We start from the raw sequence: 23,912 nt of genomic DNA on the forward strand, positions 1-23,912 counted from the left end.
CATGTGTTTAAGAATATTGGCCAAACATACAGCTTTATTATCTTCCTTTCACATTTCCACATTCAAACTTGGATCACTGAAACACTGCGGTCTGGGTTATGATTTGGTCTTGACTTGGCTGAATGTGGCTCTCTGGGGAGCTGGTCTACACATCTCTGACAGGCAGACAGACAGACAAAGAGGCAGACACACCCACTAAAGCTCAGCACAATGTTCACCACAAACAATACTAACAGGTGGGTCTAATGGGTTTTCTAATGACATTACTGATGAGAGTAAACCATCTAGACATTGATGGCAATGAAAAGCACCACTCCCTCACAGCTGACCCTACTTTACTGTAACCTCTGGTCTACAGAAGAAACTAAGTGACAATTCTCTTGTTTGTTCCTGAAGGTCAGTCTCATCAACATACAAATATGAAATCTAGAGTTCATCAAACACAAAAGGCGGAAATAATGTCTTGCGTTTGTACTTTTTTGTTGACAAAATCAACAACTCAAGTTCCTTTCAAATATCACCTACAACAGTTTGCACATCAAGTATAGTTCATCATGACTATTCAGAGATGTACACTTATTCCCACACGTAAAAGAGAAAAAATAGCCCATTAATGTGGTTTACAATGTTTTGATTGCACCCAATACAGGAAGCTTGCTGGTATGAATCAAGATGCAAATGCCCTTTGAGCAAAACAAAGAAATTGATTATGAAGTAAGTTTTTTCAACACAAGTAGCTTGCTTTGAGTGATTAATAGGGTTGGCCATTGATTTCCTTTTGTTTAGATCTTTGTTAACTTTCTGGAGACACAATTATAATTTGTTTCCTAACAATAAATCCAATCTAGCTCGTGCAAATTAAATCTCCCAACAGGCTCTTCCGAGTTGTTTTACATTTCAACTGGATAGTTATTACAACGCACTAAATGTAAATGTGTTTGGTTTTTGGTTTTATTCAACATTGTTGATTAAGTCTTGTTTTCCACCAAATCTGAGAGGGTGAGCACCTTGTGAGATTGAGGAGGGCGGTTTATAGACAACTAGAAGACTTGTCAGTTCAGCCATTGTTGTCAGAGGTTAAGACTCCACATGTTCACAAACAATCTGTATCCTATGCAAGAACATTTTGATGAGCTATCTATGTAGCACTTACATATTAAGGATCTGGGGAATGAAAGCGGTTTCTGTCTTTTTTTTCTCAGGGAACAACTATTGTTGATATTTTGAAGCGCACAAAAGGTTTTTGATGTCTTCTGAGTTTCCTCAATACAATGCACTCACATCTAGGTATTTGCAACTCGTATGCTCCGATTGCTGTATTGAACAGGCATTTGGCGTATTCTTCTGATTTGGTAACTTTATAAACTTCCACAGATTCAGACATTTATACTTCCTGATTTCTCGCATCATCTCTCCAAGATAGTGATAATACGATTTCTGTGTTTTTTTGCTGTTGAGAAACAAACTGGATTATGAACAGATCACTACATAAACAGCTTTCTAAAAGGAGGCAGCTATTTTAAAAGAGGCTGAAGAAATGCAAAGAGGGATTTAAATTTTAATTTGAATTTATTCCAGCAAGTGAAAGGTTCTTTTGAGAGGGGATTTCAGCAAAGATGATGGTATTTAAAAGTGATAAACAAGCATCTAAACCTCCAGTGAAAACCAGTCATTTTTCTTCTTTCTAGTGTAGGGGAGGAATTGGGATTGCTGTGGTCACATCCCAAAAACAAGAATAAGTAATAGTTGTAATTAAAATGTAAATAAGTTAGATCCATTGAGATATTTTAACAGATTGCATCATAAATCTGGTCATTAACACAATATCTAGACATCTTGATATACTGAATGTAGTACAACAAAGCAAATGGAGAATACATAATACATTGTGTTGATGTGAACTCTAACTTGGATTGGATACATGAAACTGAGAAGTAGGTACTCTGTTTTAGAAGGCTGTGGGATTCATTCTTTTCTTTTGACGGTTCATCAAAGATTACTCTCCTTCAATTACAAACGTTATGAACCAAAATGACAACTAAACAGTCAAATGATATATAGTGTGGCTCAACTCAACGCAATGTCAGCTTGATAATGCCTCTAATCTCAACTGGATGACCAGTAAACTTCTGTGAAGGAACCTATGCCACACAAAAAAGACAAAGAGTTACATCATTTTGTTGTATAGTTAATCCGATCATGGACAGTGTCTCTGCATTTGCTATCTTCGGAAAACGCCAGCAAAGGCGGTAAGTAAACCCATTTTACAAGACTCCCTCACAAGGATCCAGTGCCAGTATCAGGATAACATTTCACACAGCAGCATGGCTCAGTCGCATAACCTAAGCAGGCTTAGGAGAAAATGGAACGCTATAAAGTGATGCACTTTCTCCCTTGTCCTTCCCGGACGTTTGGTTCCACATACACTGATGGCCTTTGTGAGATTCAACATATCTAGAAGAGAAATATCAAACCTGTAGCTGGTCGCACTGCTAACTGTTACCTTAGGGTTACAGTATGCAGTATGTAGTTAGAGCTGGGAGTTGGTAAAATGAGCCAGTGGACATGTGCACCTGGCATTCTGCATTATAGCCTGGCAACACTCCTCCCTTATAATTATACTGAACACACAGTAATTCATGGTTGGGGGTGAAATACGAAAGCTGTCCTCTGAGACAGCCTGTTTTAGTGGCTACGCAGGAGAGATCCTATGGAGGTGCAGATGGCAGTGCCTTTGATGCCATTTGCAGAAATTACACAAGAAGGTCTATAGTATCTCTTCCAGAGCCATAATGCAGTTTTTTAGGAATTACATTAGTAAGACAAATATTTCCACATAAAATGTTGAGGCATTTTTTGGACTTCCTATACTGTAAAGTGTATATCACACACCTTCATAGTCCCACAATTGCATGTTGGGAAGGTAATAAAGGATTTTGGGGTCGAAGGGCGCTGATGGTCTTATCTAAACAGCTCTCCCTGTTCTTACTTTGTCCACATAGGGGTGCATTTGGACAGTGTGTGGAACCTGTTCACACTCTTTGGACATGGTGCAAACACTATTCTTTTTCTCTACAGTAAGGTCACATTAATAAGAATATCCAGTTGGGGTTTCTATGAAAGACAAGACCGCATCCTTGAATCCGGTATTGCAGTTTAAGGTATTGTTTTCGAACTGTTCATTGAAATGTGTCATATCTGCATTACGGGGTATTAGGCTGAAGGCATGCATCATTGGAACATACCTACAACACATCTCTACACAGTACAGCTCTACACACTCTGCAATACATACCATCACACAGTGAAGCACTATAGCTACCAGAATCTAAATGAAAAGTAAAGTTTTGCCGCATAAAAGTCACGTAGGAGCCACATTAGCATGTGAAAAGAATAAACAGGAGCATTCTCAGTTACACACTCCACCTGGCTTCTAACCAATGTCCTTGTCAGAAGTCCACCCACTGCACTGGCGTACACTGAAAGACCTCCTGGGGAACACAGTGACCATTCACTGGGTTCTCTCTCTTTCCCATGCACCTGTGACTGTTTTTGTGTTTGCTATTTTTTGCTTTGTCTTTTTCTGGCAACGCTGTATCATCGGAGACACACTTTCCCTCAAAAGGAATTCTCCTGCCCAACAATGTGGTTTGTTTGTTTCAGTGGATAGGCAGGCCAGAGAGTCAAATGGAAAAACAAGTCACAGTAATAATTAAAATGGACAAGAGAAAAAAAATAAGCAGAGACATGGGTTGATATGTATTGTATGTGATGTATGAAAACGGACAATACTTTCTCCAAGTGGTTCCTTGCCTTTTTGCGATGACTCACAGGTGCAGTTGGACAGGTTCTCCTCCTTGCTCTCCTCGGACGGCTCATCCGGCTTCTCCATGGTCCTGGACCTTAGAGAGCTGCGCCTCCATTTTCCAAAGGACTTTGCCACAATCGCTTTGTCCGCTCCTTTCATTGTTTCCTGTAAAACACATTTACAGCATGACTTCCCAGGTTTATCCCTCTTGTGAGCCATCTGCCCCCTTTTCTGGCTCCCAATAAACCTGGGCTCATCTTACCCAAGCCCAAAGTAAGAGAGAATTAGGGAATTGTATGCACATGCATCATTCTCTTAAGCATTCCAGAAAATGTTGTGATTGCCCTGGCATCTTTTAGAGAGTGCATGGACATTGTTTCCTCGCTTGACAGTTTGCAGTCCTGTGTGAAGAGGTCTGCGTGTTTAGAACAGTATTAAACAATAGCTTTCCCCCCCAAAAAAAGTTAACATTGAGTTGATGAGAACTGTGGCAAAAACAAACATATTTGCCCATTTAATCCAACTTGAAGGAAATAAAAATAGAACATTATGCCCTAATTGAGTGCTGTACAGTCCACAAATACTATTACAAGGCCGATCAGGATTAGCAGTGGAACATACCTAGTTATCTATCTCTGAGTGCCAAGACTGCTAGCAGTGGGCAACTAAATTTCAAAAGCTGGCAAATCCAGTTGTCTCCTAAATACAGAAAGTACTTAAATCCAGAGCTAACAGAAGAAAAAGACGGATAAAGGGTGCTCTGCATATCACCGAAAAGCTTGTGCACTTTTCAGAATCACTGGCTAGGTTAAACAAATATGCTAAGTACAGATCAAAACAATCCTTTGATCTGCAGCCTAGTTTCCAGAGGAATGGCTTGGCTGTTGTTGTAAATAACTTGTGTAAATCTGTACCATTTGCCTTCAGGTAATATCAAAAGTGCCAGGGATTCATAAGCAAATACCTTGTGGTTAGGAAATAGATCAGATAAAAATCACATAAATATTTTAGCTACAGTATACTGTACCGTGGCTCGTATGCATTACATGCACAGGTTACATGATGATTGTACCAGTCAGTGTACAGTAGATATATTTCCACTCAAACATTATGGGAGGCTTGGCTGTTGAATTAGATTCTACCCTTTTCCATTCTGTATTGGTCAAAAATGCTCCTACCTCCTGCATCCCAGTCAGGTCAAACACAGTGTAAAACATTGTGTCAAACTTCATACAAAAGAGGCTTGAAGAATTAGAATGCAGAAGCTATGCAACTTGCTGACTAACTTTGCCCTCTGTTTTGATCGAGCACACAAAGAAAAACGCTGTCCATTCAAAACAGACGGCATAACTCTTTTCAGAGAGGGGGGACCGTGAACAAACAAGGCCATGTCCTGAGCTGCAGTCACTTTCCCATCAGGCCCACACAGACCTCGGTGAGGGCCACTGGCCCCTGGGACGGGCTGACACCACTCTCAAGAGGCAACAGTACAACTTTTGTGCAAACTCTCCTCCTCTGAAACCATTTTTTCTTCTCTCCCAACTTGGACAGTGTGCTTTTCAGTTTAGCAGCTGGCTTTTTACCCTCTACCTCTGCTTCATGTTCTTATTGATGACAAACAGTCTTTCAGCTACAGTAAACCTTTTTCACCCTTTTGGTTTTTTTTCCATACCAACGGACGTACATTATTTTATTTTTTTTGCATTGTTTAGTATTATATTCAAATTAAACATTACCTAAATGTGAGCTTTACCTACTGTAAACATCAAGCTAGCATGCAGGCTCAAAAAGTCTACCCACAGTTAGCTTCAGCCCACTTAGCATGCTATTAACCAGCATGCTAAGTTGAAGGAACAATAAGGTATCATTTCAAATTTCATGCCAAAAGTAGAACATGCTTTTTAGGTGTATTACCCTTTGCTTGTAACAGGGTGTTTTTGGACAGGCGATCAATTCCACACTGATCGATTGGCCTTCTTTTGGTTGACTAGGCTGAAAACCCAAGAGGCTATGTGGGAAATTAAAAAAAGTTTAGTTGAGAAGCAGTGTTCTGCCACAAATTACAAACAATTCAATGTGAAGTACAAAGGAAACTTTAAGACCAAAAAGATGCCACTGAATCCTGAAAATTGAGGCCTTGAACAGAATGTACCATATTCTTGACCCTTCTGCCTCAGATGCTTGCTGTATGGAGCTCAAAACTGGACGGGAATTGAATTGCTCAGTAGCAACTTGATAGATGGCAGCCACTGTCGTGAAGTGGTGAGAACGGCACATATGCATTATAGGAGAAAATTGTGAAATGACAGATTCCGGGTGTGATACTGAGAGAATGACTAACTAATAGGCGGGGTGCTCCAGGCTGTTAGCTTTGAAAAAGCGTTTTGCACATTACTTTATCTTGTCAATCAGATTCCTGGAGAGGGAGAGGTGACTGATAACTTGAATTAATTATTGTCTTATTGCATGTGTTAGTTCATGTTAATTAATGCCTCCTAATAACTTATCATGACAAGTACAACGTGAATATAATCCAACAGACCTCCAGTCAGGATTTCTTCATACTGTATTCGATTAATTACTGTCATAAGCTTTAATATGCTGTGTTTTATGGAGATGGGGCACTTAATCACTCAAGTCATGGGATACTCTCAATGCTTTTGATCTAACTAAAAGGGTTGCAGATGAACATCATACCTCTAGAATGTGATGCATAGTGAATATTGACATTTCACAACCACAGACCATCAAAACAATTTGATAAACCTAACCTAGTCTGAAATGCAGACGACGATAGAAAAAAACCCCTCTCTCCGACGAGAACAGAAACAGCAAGAAGTTCTAACAAGAAAAAGCCTGCCAGGTGGCGAACTGGCTGCACCAACAGAACGCACAATCTGTCTGCTTCTCCTTCCAAACCATTGACAGCTGCCATCACCAGCCTTGCACACTCACACTCAGTGTCTCCTCATCTCTCTGCCCATCCCTCTTTAGTGTTTCCTGCTAACCTCAGAGACTGGGTCACCTGGCCCCCTGGACGCCCGTCTGTGGGGCCCTGCTGGCCCCCTGGAGACCTGCCTGCATGGGGGGGAGGTGAAGAGGGGAGGGGAGGTGAAGGGGGGAGGTGAAGAGGGGAGGGGAGGTGAAGGGGGGAGGAGGGGTGAGGGAGGACTGTTCACCCAGGGTCTAGCAATCTTGTAGAATTATACAAAGCAAGAGCACGCTTTTGACCTTCTAAGTCATAACTTCCCAAAAAATCATGATCGGATTCATTTTTGGTTGCTCGTAATTTGCGCCCATTACGTACTGTCACTCTCGGGGAAGGTGCATTACAGGAAAAAGTATATTTAAATACAATTGTCCTCTGTAAGAAGAGTTTGATTTGTGTATATCATGGACTGAATTTAATTGTAACCTTAACTAATCATTGCACATCCACAATGCAATGCTCCTTTCAATTTCAGTGTCAACTTCTCAAATCAGAGAGCAAACCAAAATATATGGAGGCTCAAATGCACAGTTTTCTACCCCAAAAGCTAGCATTGCAACCAGGCTAAAAATAAAACCTGGCAAAGTTGTTCTGATCCCTTATTGGTCCCATAGTTTGATTTCACATTTAGCATTTGCATTCCCCTCCGCGTAAACATTTCATTCTTCCCCTCCTGCAGTACAATGAGACTTGAGTGACTTTGGCAGCAGATTTTGGATCGGTGGTCCTGAATCCACCAGTGTATGTTATCAGCAGGTAAACAAGCTTTCGAACAAAGCCATAATGGAACTGCAAGCGGCATAAAGAGGCTCATCTCAAAAGCTATACAACCCATCAAAGCTGGTGTCATTTCCTCAACACTGCAAAATGCATGGCTGTTAGTTACAGTTTAAATCGGTTGCCTATTTTCAGACACTTCAAAACTATTTGTATTGATAATTTACTTGTCAGTAAGCAGCTAGATTATCCAAATAAAACAACAGCTTTTTAATGTTTACTGGGTTCTTTGCTGTTTTGTATTTAGAGGGGGAAATGGAAACGGGTGTCATGCACTAAAATCAATGGGATTTGCGGTTAGGTATTTGAATAATTTGTCTCAATTCCAAATGAAATAGTTCCCTGTATATTTGAGAGGATTACTCATGACTTTGAACTTAATGTGGAAATTATTTGAGGATCCCTTTAAATGCACACAGTAGTTAGGCTATATCTTAGACTCTGCACTCCAGATAAAAATCTTGTTAACCACACATTAGGATGTTCCTTACCAAACTTTACACATATTTGCCTTAAAGGCCCGACACAGCTACACATATAAACCTACGCACTTGCTCCTCAGTGGAGACGCCCCAAAGCCTCTTCTCTCATATGCTGAATTATCTTCATGGAGGTAATTAACTACAAAACTGTGCCATCAGATGTAGATTCCCAATGTGAACCCAGTAAAAAGCAGTACATTTTGAATTATCCATATTTATGTGGATATGTGTTACTAATAGTGACATTATGTTTCTTTTCCAAGTGCGTAGGAAATCTAAAATACAGATATTGCCTCCTCTCACATATTTCTCAAACGTTTCATCACACGTTAAATCTGGGTCTGGGTTTTTTACTAAACCATTCACCCAGTCGAGGGAAAGAGGGCACAAGAAAGGATAAGATATGAGACATGTCTGTTTGGTTGTCATTCTGTTTAGGTGAAGTTCTCTGCTTGGTCTCTTCAGTCTCTGACAGGAGATATGTAACCTAATCTCCTTCCCTAACCCCATTCTTAGGCGTGAATGGGGAATATATGATGGCATTAAGTCGATTTACTCCTTGGTTTGCAGTTTCAGCCTTAATGCTTTTGGTTCTTCGTCAACAGACTCGTTTCATTTTTGATTTAGAAAAAATCCAAACGTTATAATGCTCTTCAATTTATTTTTATTTATCCATAATTTTGAGTTCATGCATATATTTGCTCCATGAATAATACTTGTTTATTTTCCGTCCTATCTAGTATGGTGTCAATGATGTGAGAAAATCGAATTGAACTTGTGTATTATCTTGAAATAGAGAAGATATCAGGGACAAAGGCCAAGATCTGAGACTCTGAAATTCTTTGTGGTTTCTCTCTTTCACATCATTTTCTTGATACATACATATTACTACATCTCTCTAAACCTCCATTGAGTACTTCAAACACATGATGACAAGTAAAAGGAATCAGAATAGGGCACTTTGAATTGCTTTGCACATGCCATTTTAAAGAGACAAGGATTTCCCTGGCCTTTTTATAGTTCAAGGAATCCATGTGACAAATGAATGACATTCTTTTATATTGAGTCAGGAGAGCCTTCTTGTTGGTTCAACTTGCTGCAAGTGATGCTGAAAACCACCGGATGCTGATCTATTGATCGTAAATCCATGATAGGCCACAAGTAGTTGGAATTTAGTTTGAAAGGCTACAAGGCCTTCTTCCGTATATTGCCCAGCATGCATTACAAAAACCTCTTGGGCAAAAGGATGAATATCAGGTCAGTTGTAGAAAATGTGAGGAAGTCTACAGAAGGTATCAGTCGTAAAGTGATATTGTGTGTTGGCAAGTTTGAAAAAAATCATAGGCGGCTGTTGTAGTGAAACAAGCAAGGGACTAAACATGGCACAGCTAACCCACTGAGCCTGATGAGAGTGACTCCTAGCAGCACTGAGCTCAGTGGGGGGTTGAAAACATTTACACTAAGAGCCTGTCCAGTGCACATGGTTGATGCCTGCCAGCCACCTCGGTATCGAATGTTGTGTTGCATATTTTGTCATTCAGGCCGGTCCCGAAATTGTAGGAATCACACCATCAATTTATGAAGAAGCCATCCAAATGTGACACCAGGCTTATGCTAAATTGAGAAAATAGAGCTAAACATTGTTAAAACACCCCTAGACCCACATGGTAGAGAGCACTCGGCTGAGAGCTGCGATGCTCCCCGCTGTGAACTGGGAAAGTGATGTTGGTGCGCTTCCCCTTCCATGAGGGCCGCACCGTTCTTGGGTCCTGATTTGAAGCCTTTTTGAAGTCTGTTTTCTGCGACTGCGTGCCAACATTAGCTAATGCTTCCACAAAAGCAGAAATTGTTTAAATTGTTTAAAACGAACATTGTTTTCACACTGACTTCTGAACCATTTCTCACCCACAATGCTACAAACTAACCTTTTATTTAATTCTCTAAATTATTTTGTTATAATTAAATTGGAATGTCCTAAAGCTTTAATTTTTCTGGAAAACGGTAAATGTAAAGAAAAAACTTTTAGTCAGAAAGCAGTGAAATCCGTATTTCCTGAAAGCCCCATTTCTTTTTCAAAATTGGCAGGTGGTCACTGGTGTAATGAATGAGTTGCTTGTCTTGAGGAAGCAGTATTCCTTAGAAGCATTTCTAAAGGCATGTGATTTACATAAATGGAGTTTCACTGAAGTCTTCAATTGTGTCTATAAAAAGGAGACTAGCTTTACTTTTGATGGGGCAATGACCAAGTATTACAGAGGATGGCATGTTTGGGATCAATCCTTTATTGTTTCAAAACTCTAAATTCTTTTACAATACAGTCATTTGTTACTTGTGTGATTTTGATGGATATTTTACAATGTCATCAAATAATGAAACACAGTCACAAACAAAGTATTCCTTTCTATATATCAGTATTTTACGATAGTGAGAAGTTTTGTGCTGTTATATTTTTCAAATTTTTCAACCTTTTTTTGACAGCACAATTCCTTCCCTTTCAATCAACAAAAGCATTGTTTTTTTGAAAGTGCATTTCAAGGATTGCAATAATGACTGCTTGCACCAGTCAGCCAAAATGTACATTTTAGTATTAACAGGAGGGCCATACTGTGTTGTGAGTAACAAACAGCCTTAACTACATTTCCAACTACAACATTTATCTGTATAAGTAAATCAAAGAAAATATATATGCATGCCATGAACATTCCTCCATAAACATTTATAATAAATGTATATTTTCATTTGAATTATGCTGATAATGATACAGTATTTTCCACAAAAGGACAAATGCTGATAATGATAACTAATATATAACATCCAAATACTTTTTTTTTTTTTTCTTCAATGTACACGCAGGTATAATGGCTTTATGCCAGTGTTTAGGGCCATGCCCTAATAAGGTCATAGTATTTGGTCCACAATAACATATCCTCTGGAAAAAATGTAAAATAAAAAATAAAAATAAGGGAAGAGTGTGCTCTAAAAACAAAGTGTGATCTTTAACGGAAAGCCAAGATAACATGATTAGGATCTTCATTCTTTTTCAAGTTGATAAGTGAATTATGATGTGAAGACTCCATCAGATGTGTAATGCAATATAAATATACATTTGAGCTCCTAACTTGACTATATTATACTTTCTTGTTCCATGGTACAGCTTTCACTCTGTAGAACTTTGTGCCCAGCGGAACCTTGAACCTGTTCTGAGCCTGTGGGGCAGAGCATGTGACACAGTATATTAAAGTCCTGGCAGAGCACGCACACACACACGTTCCACATGGTAAGACCAGTACATGAAAATGCAACTGTACCTTTTTTGCCTGACAATATTCCTTCTCCATCACTTTCCCAAGAACCCATGGCCGCCTTGTTGTCCCTGATGCTGGTGGAAACACATACTCATTAACTGGAGTTGACATATTAACAAAATTGATTTGAGTATAAGGGATCCAAAGTAAAAAGAACAACAAACAGGAAAACATACTTCTTACAACTTCATAACTAATAGTTAAGGCCAACTGGGTACCTAACCCAAAATGAATGGACTGCAAGGTGCTCTTCCTAAAATGTTGTCAATCTCAACATATTTATGTAACCTTTCACTACCTAAATTACAGCCATAAGCACCGCATATGGATTAAATAGATTTCAAATAATTGAACTGATTGATGTGATTAACTTCGTTTTTAAGATAACTTGTAAAAAGCACAAACTTTTCAAGGGACAATATTGTATATGACGAAGGTCCGGATATTTAGGCGTATTTTAGACTTTCTGGATTAAGTCTCACAGAATCGTGACTATTTTTTTTTTTTTTTAAAGCCAAAGGAGAATGGGTATCTGGGTTGGTCTGCAACCGACCTGGTTTGAGGTCCAGTGCAGTGAGAGACTCTGAATGAAGGAAGTAGAGAGTGGGACCGACGGTGAACAACACATAGTTGTCGTGCCTCTCATCCAAGATGATGAGGACCAAATCGCCCACCTGGAAACTGAACCACACACACACACACACACAAGTAATTGTGTTAACAGAGGAAATATCCTAAAGTGCTTGTTTGGTGTTTTGTTTTCCCCCCCCTCAGTGTAGTAACAGCGCAATACCAAGTCATGTTGTTCAAATTTATTTTACTGGTGGTGTACACTGAGCACTCACTCTCTGATGGCAATCTTCTCTGAGTGCCGTGATGACACAGATGACATGCTCTGAGACATCTACAAACAAAGAAAGGAGTGCGTCGGTTGATGTTGACATTACCAGTCTCATATTACAACAAATGTACAAGAAACAAACTCTGCTCATCACAACTCAGCACGTCAAGACCTACAGTTACTGGACTTTAATAAACACCTCTCAGCGTACATCTGCTTCCCTGTGGAACCACACATGCCCATACATTCACCTACTCAACCAGTGACATTAAAGCGAGACCCTAGTCTCTCTTTAATAGATACTTTCAACACATGTTGAAATGGCAGTTGTGGCTCTATGTTCCTTGCAGGGAGAACAGTAAACTGTCTGAAGTCAGTCCCACTCAGACTGGGTAGACTACCGGCCAGTGGTGACACTAAGGTGCTACCGCCATCTAGTGGAGAGTGTGACTACCTCCCCTGCCTAGAGCTAAGAACGAGGCAAATAAAAATGTTGACTTTCAGTAGACATTCAGCTCTATTGTCAATACAAATATTTTGGTTGTTACATACAAAAACACAAATGGAAAAATCCAGTGAATTGTGCACGAGACTGCAGGTCACACAGGCTCAGAATACCTACCAGTCTCTGATTGAGGCGTTTGTTTTCTTCTTCCTTCATATGTAAAGTCTACAATAAAATCAAAACATTTCACAACAACGGAATGAGCTAGAAGTCAAAATAACTTTTGGGACTTAAATATATAGATTACAGCTGAGACAACTTACCCTTTCAAGTAACAGTATTCGTTGTTTCTCTTCTGACATCATTAGGATATTATCACTAAACAAAGGAAGAGAAGGTGATAATCCAACCGCTGAAACTTTGATTTTTGAACAGGATGAGCGAGATATGCACAGATTTTGGAGGTGAACTTACATGACCCTATCCTATCCTGCCTTCCTCTCATCTGTGCTGACTCCCCCATCTTTTCATCGGTCCTCACTGCCCATATCTGTCAGGCTGACTTCAACAAGCACTTACACATCTTTTCTTTTACACTTGATCTAGAAGCATCTTTTAATGGGTAGGTTATGTTGTTGAGAAGCACTTTTTGTCATATTTGCCGAAATTAATTTCACGTCCTGATAGCGTCCAACAAATGTAAAGGTTTGACCGTAAAATGAAATTAATCCGACATCTGTGGGCGTCGCAGGACTGTAATAAAACACCACCAATGATTAAGGTCCGACCAGCACTAATTATTTGACTGCATTCGGACCAAATGCAATGATTGGACGGTCAACTTGTCTGTCTGCCTCCTGAAAGTAGACAAGGCAACACATACATGTGTTTTGGAGGTGTGTATTTGAAGGGAGGGGGTGGGATATTTTAGTTGTAATCTTTTCTTTGAACTCCAGCTAAAATTGCTAGGTTTGCAAAATTTGCCTATCATGACTTAAACTAACTAAAGTATTAACTATTTAATCCTACTATACCAAAAACGACACTACTTAGCACAAAATACTGATTTGTGAATGTGCTGTCCGGCCAGCTTGTGAATAATAAAGTTTGACTGAGGGAGGTAGGCTCTTGTGCACTCTGTGTTTATTGGACCGGGGGGGGAGGGAGAAGGGCTTTGGGTGATGCTCACTGTACGGTCACCATGCTGGCCTCCACTGCTGAATCCACCTTGTCCTCATCTCTGATGGCTGCAACAGAAGCCAGTCTGTCTGGGTCAGGGAAGGGCTCCGACAGGCAGGCCTCAGCCCCGGCCGCGGCCCCGGCAGACTCCATGGTTAAGGGGTTAGGGGTGAAGTAGGCCGAGGAGACCAGGGCGGTGTTGCGTAGCCGGTTCAGCTCTTCCTCAAGCTGTTTCTTCTCCTGCATGACGCTAGCTCGGTCCTCAGACAGAGTCTCAATCAGACCTGCCAAAACACAGCAGCACACACACCAAACCAAAAAACTGATCAATACAACTGGAGAGGCACCAGTGATTTGATAAAAAGGCAAGTTGAGACCGTCTGGAGAAAAGAAGGAAAAAAAACTGATGCTCGTTTACACAGGGGGGGGGATAGTAATTGAATCTGATATTTGGTCATATGATGTCAGCCTCGATAATTCATCTTTCCAACACAAGAACACCAAAAGCGCAACCGGAAAAAGACGATAAAAGGGCATCTCAAATGAATGGGCGACCGACGGCTCCAAAAGTCTCACACTTCCGCTGCTGGCCATGGCATGAACACTATATACCTTTGTCCTTCTCCTGTTGCTGGGTAACGTTTCGGAGTTTCTCCGTGAGCTCGTTGATGATTTGCTCCTTCTTCAGCTTCTCTCGCGTCAGAACAGTGTTGAAGTTCGTCTGAGGGGACACAAGAAAAGGCTTTTTGTCACCTCCCGGCTGATGAAGGGGAGAAAAGAGCAGCCACATTGAGTCACAGAGGACACGGCCTCACTGACTCAATTACGGAGTGCCTCTGCCCCTCTGCCCCTCTGCGCTGCAGTTTCTGAGTGACAACCTTAAGATGATGTTGCTTCAGAAATGCTAGTATCAGCCTTGTGTATATAGCCAAGCCAGTGTAACTCACCAACAGACAAGTACTCTCTTGTCATATAGTCCATAAAGTATTATCTCTACGTAACATATTCGACACAATTATTCTATGTGGCGACGTGGTAAACGTGTGATTCCATGGGGCATGACATTTCCACCAACAACGTGATCTAGCGTTTGTCCTATGGCAGGGCCACACTCACCCGTGTTCAAATTGCCATTATGAATGCTTTGCAGCTCGCGCAAGGACATGAAAACGCTCTCTGTTGTGTAATTATGACATGCCCTGCCCCACAAGCCCCCATGATTATTCCTACTGTATGACTGTCTATTGGTGACTTCGATGACAAAAGATGCCCTGTGATTAGGCTGCAACTTGATTCTCCCACAGGGACAAGAAAGTTTCCTGCCTGTCTAAGAGAGGACCGTCCATGACCGAGACCCACCTGCTGCTCTGCTATGAGCGAGGTCTTCAAGTTCTGCATCTCCTCGTTCTTCCTCCTCTCCAGAAGCTCCAGCTGGCTGTGCAGCGAGGCCGTCTCCTGCATCAGGCGCTCCTGAAGGGCCGAGTCCAGGGAGAGGGGGGCCCCTGCCCCGGCCTCTGCCTGCAGGGCCAGCCCCGGCGCCCTGGAAGAAACACGCAGACGGCAATCAAAAATACGCCCAGCTGAGAAGGGAACTTGGATCTGACACGCTGTCTAGACATGGAACACCTCAAACAGAACTGAACCCCGGAGAGGCAGTCCGAGGCACTGCTCTGTTTGTGACACCCGTTTGCATGTCAGATACGCCCGAGGGCCCGGACAGGGACTCCACATCCCTGTTGGGTCCTGACGCCCTCCACCTCTCACCTCTCCGAGGATTGTCTTTCTTGCAGCTCGTTTTCAAGTCGTCTAATTTGATCTAACAGTCTCCCCTCTGTCTCCTCCTTTTGACGCTGTAAGTCTTTAAAGGCATCTGGTGATGCGGTCTTCAAGGCCTCCTCTCTCTCCACGTACTGCCGCGCTGCGTCCTGCTCTAATCTCTTGGAGAGCTGGTGGTTCTCGGCCTGCAAGTCGCTGATAACAGTCATCGTGTGTCGCTCCTGCTCCTGCAAGCTCCTCAGCTCCTCATCTTTATCTCGGAGCAGAGCCTCCGTCTGTTGCTCCAGGTCACGGCGGAGCTTCTCAAGTTTCTCCCCGTGCTCAGTCTCGGCATCCCGGGCGCGGCGCTCCAGCACGGACAGCTGGTCTCGGAGCAGGGCGCTCTCCTTCTCCTGTCGGTCCACCAGCTCTGAGATGCAGTGGTCCTTCTCCAGACGCATCAGGGCCCTCACCTCGGCCAGGCCCGCCTCGTACTCCTCGTTCCTGGCCTGCAGCTGCTGGTTGAGGCCCGCCAGCTCCTCGCCCAGAGCCAGGGTCTCTGCCTCCACGGCGGCCTTCACCGCCCCCGCCCGCTCCCGCTCAGCCTCCTTGCAGAGCACCCTCGCGTCCTCCGCCTCAGCCTTCTTGAGGGCCAGCTCGGCCTCCAGGTCGCCGGCGCGGCCCTCCAGCTCCGTCAGCCGGGCGTCCCTCTCTCCGAGGGCGGCTGCGTGGAGCTGGGTCACCTCGCCGAGCTTGGCCCGGTTGTCAGCGAACAGGCCCTCCAGCGCCTCCTGGTTCCGGGCAGTGAGGTCCTCCAGCAGGGCCTGGTGCTCCCCTCTCAGCCTGTCTTCAAGCTCCCGCAGCCGGGCCCGCTCGGCGCCCAGGAGCTCCTCGCGGAGCTTCTCCTGGACACGCTCGATCTCCCCGTCTAGACGTTCCAGCTGGACGGCCAGAAAATCCCTGGAGGAGACGAGGGTCTGGATCTCCGCGGCCTGCTCGCCGATCTTCTGCTCCAGGTCGTTCGCCCTCTCGGCGAGGCTCGTCTCGGCCTGGGCCCAGCGCTCCTTCTCCCCCTCCAGCTGAGCCAGCTCCTTCTGCTTGCGCTCCAACAGGCCCTCCAGCTCGAGCACGGCCCGCTGCACGTCCCTGACGATGTTCTGGTTGAGCTGGTTCTCCTGGGTCAGGGTGAGGAGCTGCTCCTCGTGGCCTCTCTGGAGAGACAGGAGCTGGCTCTGGTGCTGCTCCCTCAACTCGTCCTCGCGTCTCTGTCGGATGTTGTCCACCAGGCCACAGACCTCCATGGTCATGGTCTTCAGGGCAAAGCTGAAGTCACGCTGCTCCTTCAGCACCAGGCCCCGGAAGCGGTACAGGTCGTCTTTCACGCTCCTCAGGTTGGACTGGGAGTCCTCGGCGGCCGAGCGGTACTTTTCGATGCTCAGCTTCAGGGCAGCCATCTTGGAATTCTCCCTCTCCAGCGTGGTGGTGTCCTGGATGCGCTTGCTGTCGATGGCGTTGATGACCGACGAATACAGGGACTCCACCATCATCTCGGGGCTTGTGGGGTCGCTGACAGGCTGGGGGGAGGTCAGATTCTCCTCGATCACAAACTCGTTGACGGCCGACATGAAGTCGGATTCTGGACTCTCGGCCAGGGAGTCCAAGTCTAGGGAGCCTTGTTGAAGGACAGGGTCCATGTTAGGGTGGCCGATGGTCTCAAAGTCGAAGGTCTGGGCGTCAATGCTGTCCGGGGAGAGGTCCTCCTGGATGGTGGGGACGGGAACCGGGAGGGGCTGGCAGGGGAGTCCCTGAAGACTGAGGGAGGTGGGGGTCTTGGAGGAGGTAGAGGTGGCCGGGCCCGGTGTGCTTTCAGACCGCGGGGTCACGGCTGTGGATCTCTGAGCACTCTGGCTACACGACGCCTAGAGGAACAAACAGTGAAAATATAGATTTTTTTTTATATACCCACATACCCACACACACACATTCTCTCTCCTTTTTTCTTTCTTGCATTTGTGGTAATACGCGATAGGCTACATGAGTCATTCTGTCTCCAGTTCTCCTCACCCTTTGTTCGCTAAGCAGGTCGGTGATGGTCTGAGACATGTCGTCCATGCTCTGTGCAGCTTGGACCAGCTGGTGAAGCATATGCACATGCTGGTTCAAAGGCTCAAAGTCACAAATGTTTGGAACCCTGGTGGAAGACAAAATACGACAAAAACATCTAATTTTCCCTGAGACCTAACTGACATGATTATATAACTACGGTAAATGATGACATGTACGACTGTGACAGACTCCTACCTAAGGAAGGGCTGCACTTCTGTGGGACAACAGGTCTTGAGATACTGCAGGTCGCCAAGGGAGATGTCTGGAAGCTCATAGTCAAACCTCCTGGGCTTTCGTGTCTACAAAACACCAGAGACATAAACAAACCAGGAAGAAATGTCTAAACACGGATGTGAAGTGAACCCCTGATGTGACGTTAGAACACTTACACAGAACGACGTTGGAGGCCAGGAATCCAGCCCTCGAAACAGGCGGTTTCTGAGAAAGGACCTCCCTGAGAAAGAAGAAAACGACAACGTTGTTTCGGAGAGCTCAAACGCTGGTGGGACATCATGTCCTGTCCTTAAGCACGAATGCACGGCGGGTGTCGACATTTCAAAAGGAACTTACTGAATAGCTTCCCGAACGTTTCCCTTTTATACTTTTCCGCTTCATAGAGGCGCTTCCCATCTTTTACTAGAGCACTGGCCCACTGAAGAGAGAGGGAGCCCAAAACAAGGAGATCATCCCACAGGTTAAGCAGGTCCTTCAAGACAGTCTCACAGCAGACCAACCACCACAGACCGGCCCAACCTCATTGTCTCACAACACCCATATTGCAGCGCCACCAGGATCCCCCCAAAGGAAGACAAGACACACACTTCATGCCACACGCGTTGTGTTAGCCTCCTGTTCTGACCTGTCTGTAGTGGCCTATGAAGATTTTCCTCCTGACCACCTCCACTACAGCCAGGCAGTACATCTGGGGCACGGTACTCAGGGCGTCCACCACCCGCACCCTCTCCAGGAGCTCCGTCAGCAGCCTCAGCAGGGCCTGGAGCTTCTCCCCATCCTGGTCCGCGTGGAGCATCACGTAGCAGCACCATCTGAGGCATCACAACGAGGGAGTTGGTTAGCTTAGCAAACGGCGCTTCTATTCCACCTGTTTATGTGTAAAGAAAGTTCGTTGCGATGCTCAAGGCAACGACTTCACAGAGAACTTGGAGCTTTCAGCCCCAGGTGGGAAACAGCTGCTGTCTTACTTGAGACGAACTTGTAGGTTGTTCGCAAGCTCCTGTTTGGCAGTGGTGCACTTCTGTTTGATGTCCAGTAGCTTCCGGTGGTTGGTCAGCATGATCATCAGCTGGTTGGCGTGGCTGAGGCATAAGTCAGGAAGAACCGACGTATCCTTAAGGTTTTCAGCCCGCTTCTGATTGGCCAGAAATCCCTGTTATCGGACAGATATTGCATGTTACTTAAGTGATGATCTCAGACAGGAAACGTGATTGGGGTTTCCAATGTTTCTTTGTTTTTCCTCGCTTTGCTTACCTGAGCAAGTTCCTTTTGTTCGTTCACCAACTTTTTACAGCTCGCAATCATTTGGTCTAGCGCGTACAGCCTGTCCTCTAGGCCCTTGATAGCCTTCATGTTCTGATTATCCAGTTTGGCAATCGTGTCACGACATTCTGCTAAGAAGGGTTGTATGATCCGTGGGTCAAGCTGAAAGACAACAAAATGAATGACAATAAAGAGAGGTCTATTTTCTTTGATAACTTTCACGCACACCGACATCAAGGCCAGGGTTCATGGAGACAAGCACAGAGATAGGGGCCAATGTCGTACGCTCACCCTATTGATAGAGTCAAAGCACTTCCTGACGACTGATTCGACGTCATTGGGCCGGTCTTGTACATTGATCCAGTCCAGCAAGGTGACGTTGAAGGAGGGAGGGTTGGCCCTCTCCGGAGCATCTTCCTCCTGCAGGGCTGCCCTCAGCCCGCTGCTGTCTGTCATATCATTGGTCTCCTGACCTTCGCTGGGCCCAGGTGGTGTTGTCCCGGGAGCAGACACACAGGCAGGTCGGTTGGAGCTCCTCTGGGACTCAGAGGGGCAGAGGACAGAGTCTGTGGACTTGTCGTCCTCCTCCGTCTCGTCGGAATCCTTCCCTGGGCTCGAGCTAGACTTCTCAATGCTTTCTCTGTAGCTGTTCCGGGTCAAACACTCGAGCAGCGGAATCTTAGCCATGACTGAGACTGCTGTCCCCAGTCTTCAAACAGAAAACATCACAAACACTGTGAGCTGCAAATTTTGAGTTTTGTAAGTTTCACACTTTCCCCAAAAATGCAGCAAAATATTAATTAATCCAAACTGCCAGACAGATTTTACCTGAACAGTTCTGCTAACTAACACGAACATTTTACTTGACTGTTAACACTATATGGGGAAATAGTACATTAAACAACCATTTGAATAAAATTGGACAATGTGAAATACATATTTCATAAGGAGATAGTTACTTAGTGAGTTTCAATTTGATGTCCTCAAAGTCCTGTTGATAATTAATGTACGCTGTGTCAAACTTCCAGAGTAGCTTCTGATAAGACAGGGTACAGTCATCCAGGTTAGCCATGATGGCAGCCCAACCTTGGTGTTGGAGGTGTTCATCGTGAACCAGGCGTTCACAAAAGGAGCAAAGTTTCTTGGCAACTTCAAACATTTCCTTTGAGAGATAAGAGGTGTCAAATGAAGCAGCACATTCCAAAAAACTAATGAAGGCCTAATTAAATTATAATTTTTAATACACCGTTACTTGTGCCCATTGTCAATGAAAATGGGGAGAAAGAAACATTTACCACAGCAAGTTGTGTTCGTGAGGCAACGGTGTGAAAGACTGCCGGCATCATCAGGGACTCTTCCACCTTCAGCTCCATCTCATTCTCAACTGAGAAAGTAGTCTTGGGAATTGTTGGCGCCCGATCACACAAGATCATCTCTTTGTTGAATAGGAATATGGGGTTGGTATCCTGGAGGAGTGGAAAACATTTATCAACACCCTTTCTCCGAACAATTAATTCAATCAGTCACAAAACAATTGGTTAACATATCATTTTTTTGTAAAGTCACTGTACATTTAATCAATATAACTTCATCATTAAGCATGGTGCAAACTTACAGTGCCAGCACTGTAGCTGCAGACCCGCCTCTCAGCAACCATGCACTCCCCTCCATTCACAACCAGGACTTGATGTTGGGTTGCTATTTTATACTTGACCTGGATGGCATGTTTGAGGTCCAACACACTAAAAGGAACACAAGCACACGCTGGTATTTAAAAACATACATTTGGTAGTAGTTCCTCAGACGTCAGCTATCTGACAACCATTAAAGATTAGTATTCTGATAATGTAGTAGTTATTTTTATTAACTATTCTCATAGGAACTTTTTCTTACGTTTGGACAGCAAGCTCAGTGTCAAATGTCAACGTGCTGCCGTTGTTGACCTGGAACACGTACAACTTCATGTTGAATCCTCCAGATCTTCACACTTCCCTATCGTATCAGTCATTCAAGACCACCCTGCAGAAAACAAGTTTTAAAAAAAATGCTACTGTGATGTAAAGAGCTGAATGGGGGCTTTGTTGTCAAATTGGTTTTGGGACATCGTGATAGTACTGTGCTCCACGTGTTTGGGAATAATTCTGAATGTTGTTCTAATACAACATTCAGACAGCAAGCTACGTCAGTTAACCCTACTTGTACTACCTAGATACAACTTCCCTGAACCAAGTTCAGCATTTTGGACACATTATCTGTGTCTGAAGTAGTTAATTCTAGCAAATTCAAAGCTGAATGCAACCTAAGCCACTTAGTAACTCTTTCACTAACTAGCTAGTTAGCCGCTACGAAGCAAGCAAGGGCTGAGTCATGTTGTTGGTCAGATGCTAGCTACACTACATAGCTAGAGCTAGCTACCAAGCTAGTTGACACCTTGCCCGACATCCATAACGTAATGTAAACAAGTGCACAGGTTGCCAGTTATATACCGCTACGCTAACTGAGCTGGATAGTTTATGAAAAATAACTAGCAACGGCAACAAGCAAATCAACACTTAAGCTTACAGTAGCCTAACTCACTAACATCGTTAGATTTGCAATTATAACCAATTTGTCCACGTACAGTGCAGTGGAACGCCAGTTGTGCGGGTGAAGCCCAAAGGCCTGATAGTTAAAGAGGCTTTAGGTTATAGGGTACCATCTAATCTAGCATACCCACCAAAACGTTAGCATTACCTACCAATGTAAGTAGCTAGCTAGCCATCTAGCTAGAGCAGAGGTCAGTGGACAAAATATATGGTGCTGAAGGTATAACTCCAAAATTAGCCACCAGAAATGTTAGCGCTAGCACGGTACAAGCTAAGTAGCTAATGAGACAAACGAGTTGAACTACTATTGACGGTAGGCTACCTTGTAATAAAAGCTAACAGTACCGCATTATCTGGTGTTTGCAAATGTTAACTAAACAGATTACTCGTCACTTTGCTACAACTAATTTTAGTTATCTAAGACTGACAACAATCGTGCGAGCAAACGTTGGATGATGTGGTTTGTAAGTATCCACGACATAGGCGTCTTTAAATAATACCCCTCCCTAGGCTAGCTCAGACTAGCCGAGCCCGATATATCTGCCAATTTACTTGTAGCTAGGTTCCCGACATGATGCATTTCTGACAAATGACAACTCACATGTTTGGTGAGGGCATGAAAACATTAAACATGGTTCTAAGTGAGTGTCTATCCAAACGAAACTCTTACCTCTCTTTGTTTACTCTCATCTCCCCAAATGTCTCTTGAAGAGCTAGCAAGCGAACTTGCTAACTAACATGGCTAAGTTTAGCATACATGGACCTATATGGCTAGCGATAAAGACGCTAGCTGGAAAACATTATCTAACTAATTATGTATGTGGTTAGACGTCAACGTAGACAGCTGTCAATCTGTAGCTAATCTTCAGCTAGATCGATGCATGTTACTCCGTGGACACGGGACAGTTCGAGGGCTTTGCCATTTGTCTGATCACGGACAATTCCTCTTCGTTCAGGATTGTGTAACCATGCTAATGCATAGCTAGCTTGCTAACACTCCTATCTGCAGCTGTCAGGGATCTCTCTGCTGTGTTTTGTTGTTGTCGTAGTCGTCACTGCACAGCGAGGTGCATTCTGGGATAAGGAAAAAATATCATGGCAGTTTTGCTGCAACGTGAGAAGGGGTGCGGTTTAGATGTCAATTTGTTTGCTGCAGATGCCCTCACTTTTATGAATTTATTGAGATGCACTTTATACTTTTATTCAACTGTCTTTGCCTGCAATATGTGAGTTATTGGCAGTGGCACAACGAAAATAAATCAATAGAATAGTCATATTGAGCACATAACTTAAAATGTTAACTGTAAAACGAGTCTGGACAATGTAAACAGGTTCAGGATTCAAATGCCTATTTAGTAATAAAATCTGATAAAATATGGTAAATGGGCCTATGACTTGCCATGGTGATTGCCCTTTGTAATCCCATGTCCACACTGGTGGTCAAACGCTGGTAAGAGACTCAGGGTGTGAATGTAAATTATCGGTGTGTGATGTTCTAGCAGGTTCAGAATTCATTAGGTTCCATTGAATGAGTTACATGGAGAATATGTTCATGTAGGATGTGTTAAGACAAAACGAAACAATATGAAGCAATGAAAGCTGCATCAAGTGCAGAAAAGTGAAGAGCATAGTGACAACGTCAGACATATTCTACATGTTCTCTTGCTGATGAATCAAAAAGTAAAGGTCAGAAATTACAGTGTGCCACCGATTGAATTAAACATTGAGATCCAAAGTCCATTTAAATGGTCCGATATTTAGGAGCTTATTAAAGATGTATACTCAAGTTTGGCCACTTAAAGTGAGCAGACAGCTCTAAGATTTGTAATTAGTCACCATCTCTACTATGATCGATAATTCAAGGGGGTTTCATAAATATTGCCCCTCAAGGCTTTTCATTCTGTGCCATTGAACCCTTGCTGCTTACATATTTATGACAGCTCCCAGTGTCTTTGGGTATGCCCATCCAGATTATTGCTGACACACTCAGGAGCAATCAGCAGAGTGAGAAGCCTATTAAAGACCAGCAGCATATCACACAGAAGCAAAAACTTTCGTAACTTTTTTAGGGTTGAAATTCCAATAACGTGACTGTTACAATTATAGGGTGGGTAACATGGGGGTGCATATGTGTAATGCTACT

At 43.6% G+C, this 23,912-nt stretch overlaps 2 protein-coding genes across 3 annotated transcripts in view; both read right to left on the reverse strand.

Moving 5' to 3' along the window:
• The window catches only part of st18 (ST18 C2H2C-type zinc finger transcription factor), a 40,032-nt gene extending 35,034 nt beyond the window's left edge, over positions 1-4,998 (reverse strand). Inside the window, exons 1-2 of the mRNA XM_062481855.1 lie at positions 4,836-4,998; positions 3,832-3,973 (exon numbers count right to left, since the gene is read on the reverse strand). The gene's annotated coding sequence lies outside the window, so the exon portion shown is untranslated. The remainder of the gene's footprint in view (positions 1-3,831; positions 3,974-4,835) is intronic.
• Positions 4,999-10,454: 5,456 nt separating this feature from the next.
• On the reverse strand, positions 10,455-22,815 carry rb1cc1 (RB1-inducible coiled-coil 1). Of its 2 annotated transcripts, XM_062480621.1 has the most exons (23): positions 22,440-22,815; positions 21,078-21,203; positions 20,800-20,926; positions 20,480-20,650; positions 20,144-20,346; positions 19,476-19,893; positions 19,176-19,346; positions 18,890-19,074; positions 18,547-18,733; positions 18,258-18,339; positions 18,077-18,141; positions 17,883-17,986; positions 17,646-17,772; positions 15,591-17,500; positions 15,186-15,366; positions 14,439-14,547; positions 13,837-14,110; positions 12,971-13,025; positions 12,825-12,872; positions 12,207-12,265; positions 11,915-12,042; positions 11,365-11,435; positions 10,455-11,262 (listed from the first exon to the last, which is right to left on the reverse strand). In XM_062480621.1, exons 2-23 carry the CDS (start codon positions 21,146-21,148, stop codon positions 11,185-11,187), a joined length of 4,824 nt encoding a protein of 1,607 aa, XP_062336605.1. In that variant the 5' UTR covers positions 21,149-21,203; positions 22,440-22,815; the 3' UTR covers positions 10,455-11,184. The 2 variants fall into 2 exon arrangements, with proteins under 2 accessions (XP_062336605.1, XP_062336606.1); XM_062480622.1 differs by lacking the exon at positions 12,825-12,872.
• Between the last annotated feature and the right edge of the window lie 1,097 nt (positions 22,816-23,912).

Source organism: Osmerus eperlanus, chromosome 16, assembly GCF_963692335.1.
Source record: "Osmerus eperlanus chromosome 16, fOsmEpe2.1, whole genome shotgun sequence".
Taxonomy (NCBI): domain Eukaryota; kingdom Metazoa; phylum Chordata; class Actinopteri; order Osmeriformes; family Osmeridae; genus Osmerus; species Osmerus eperlanus.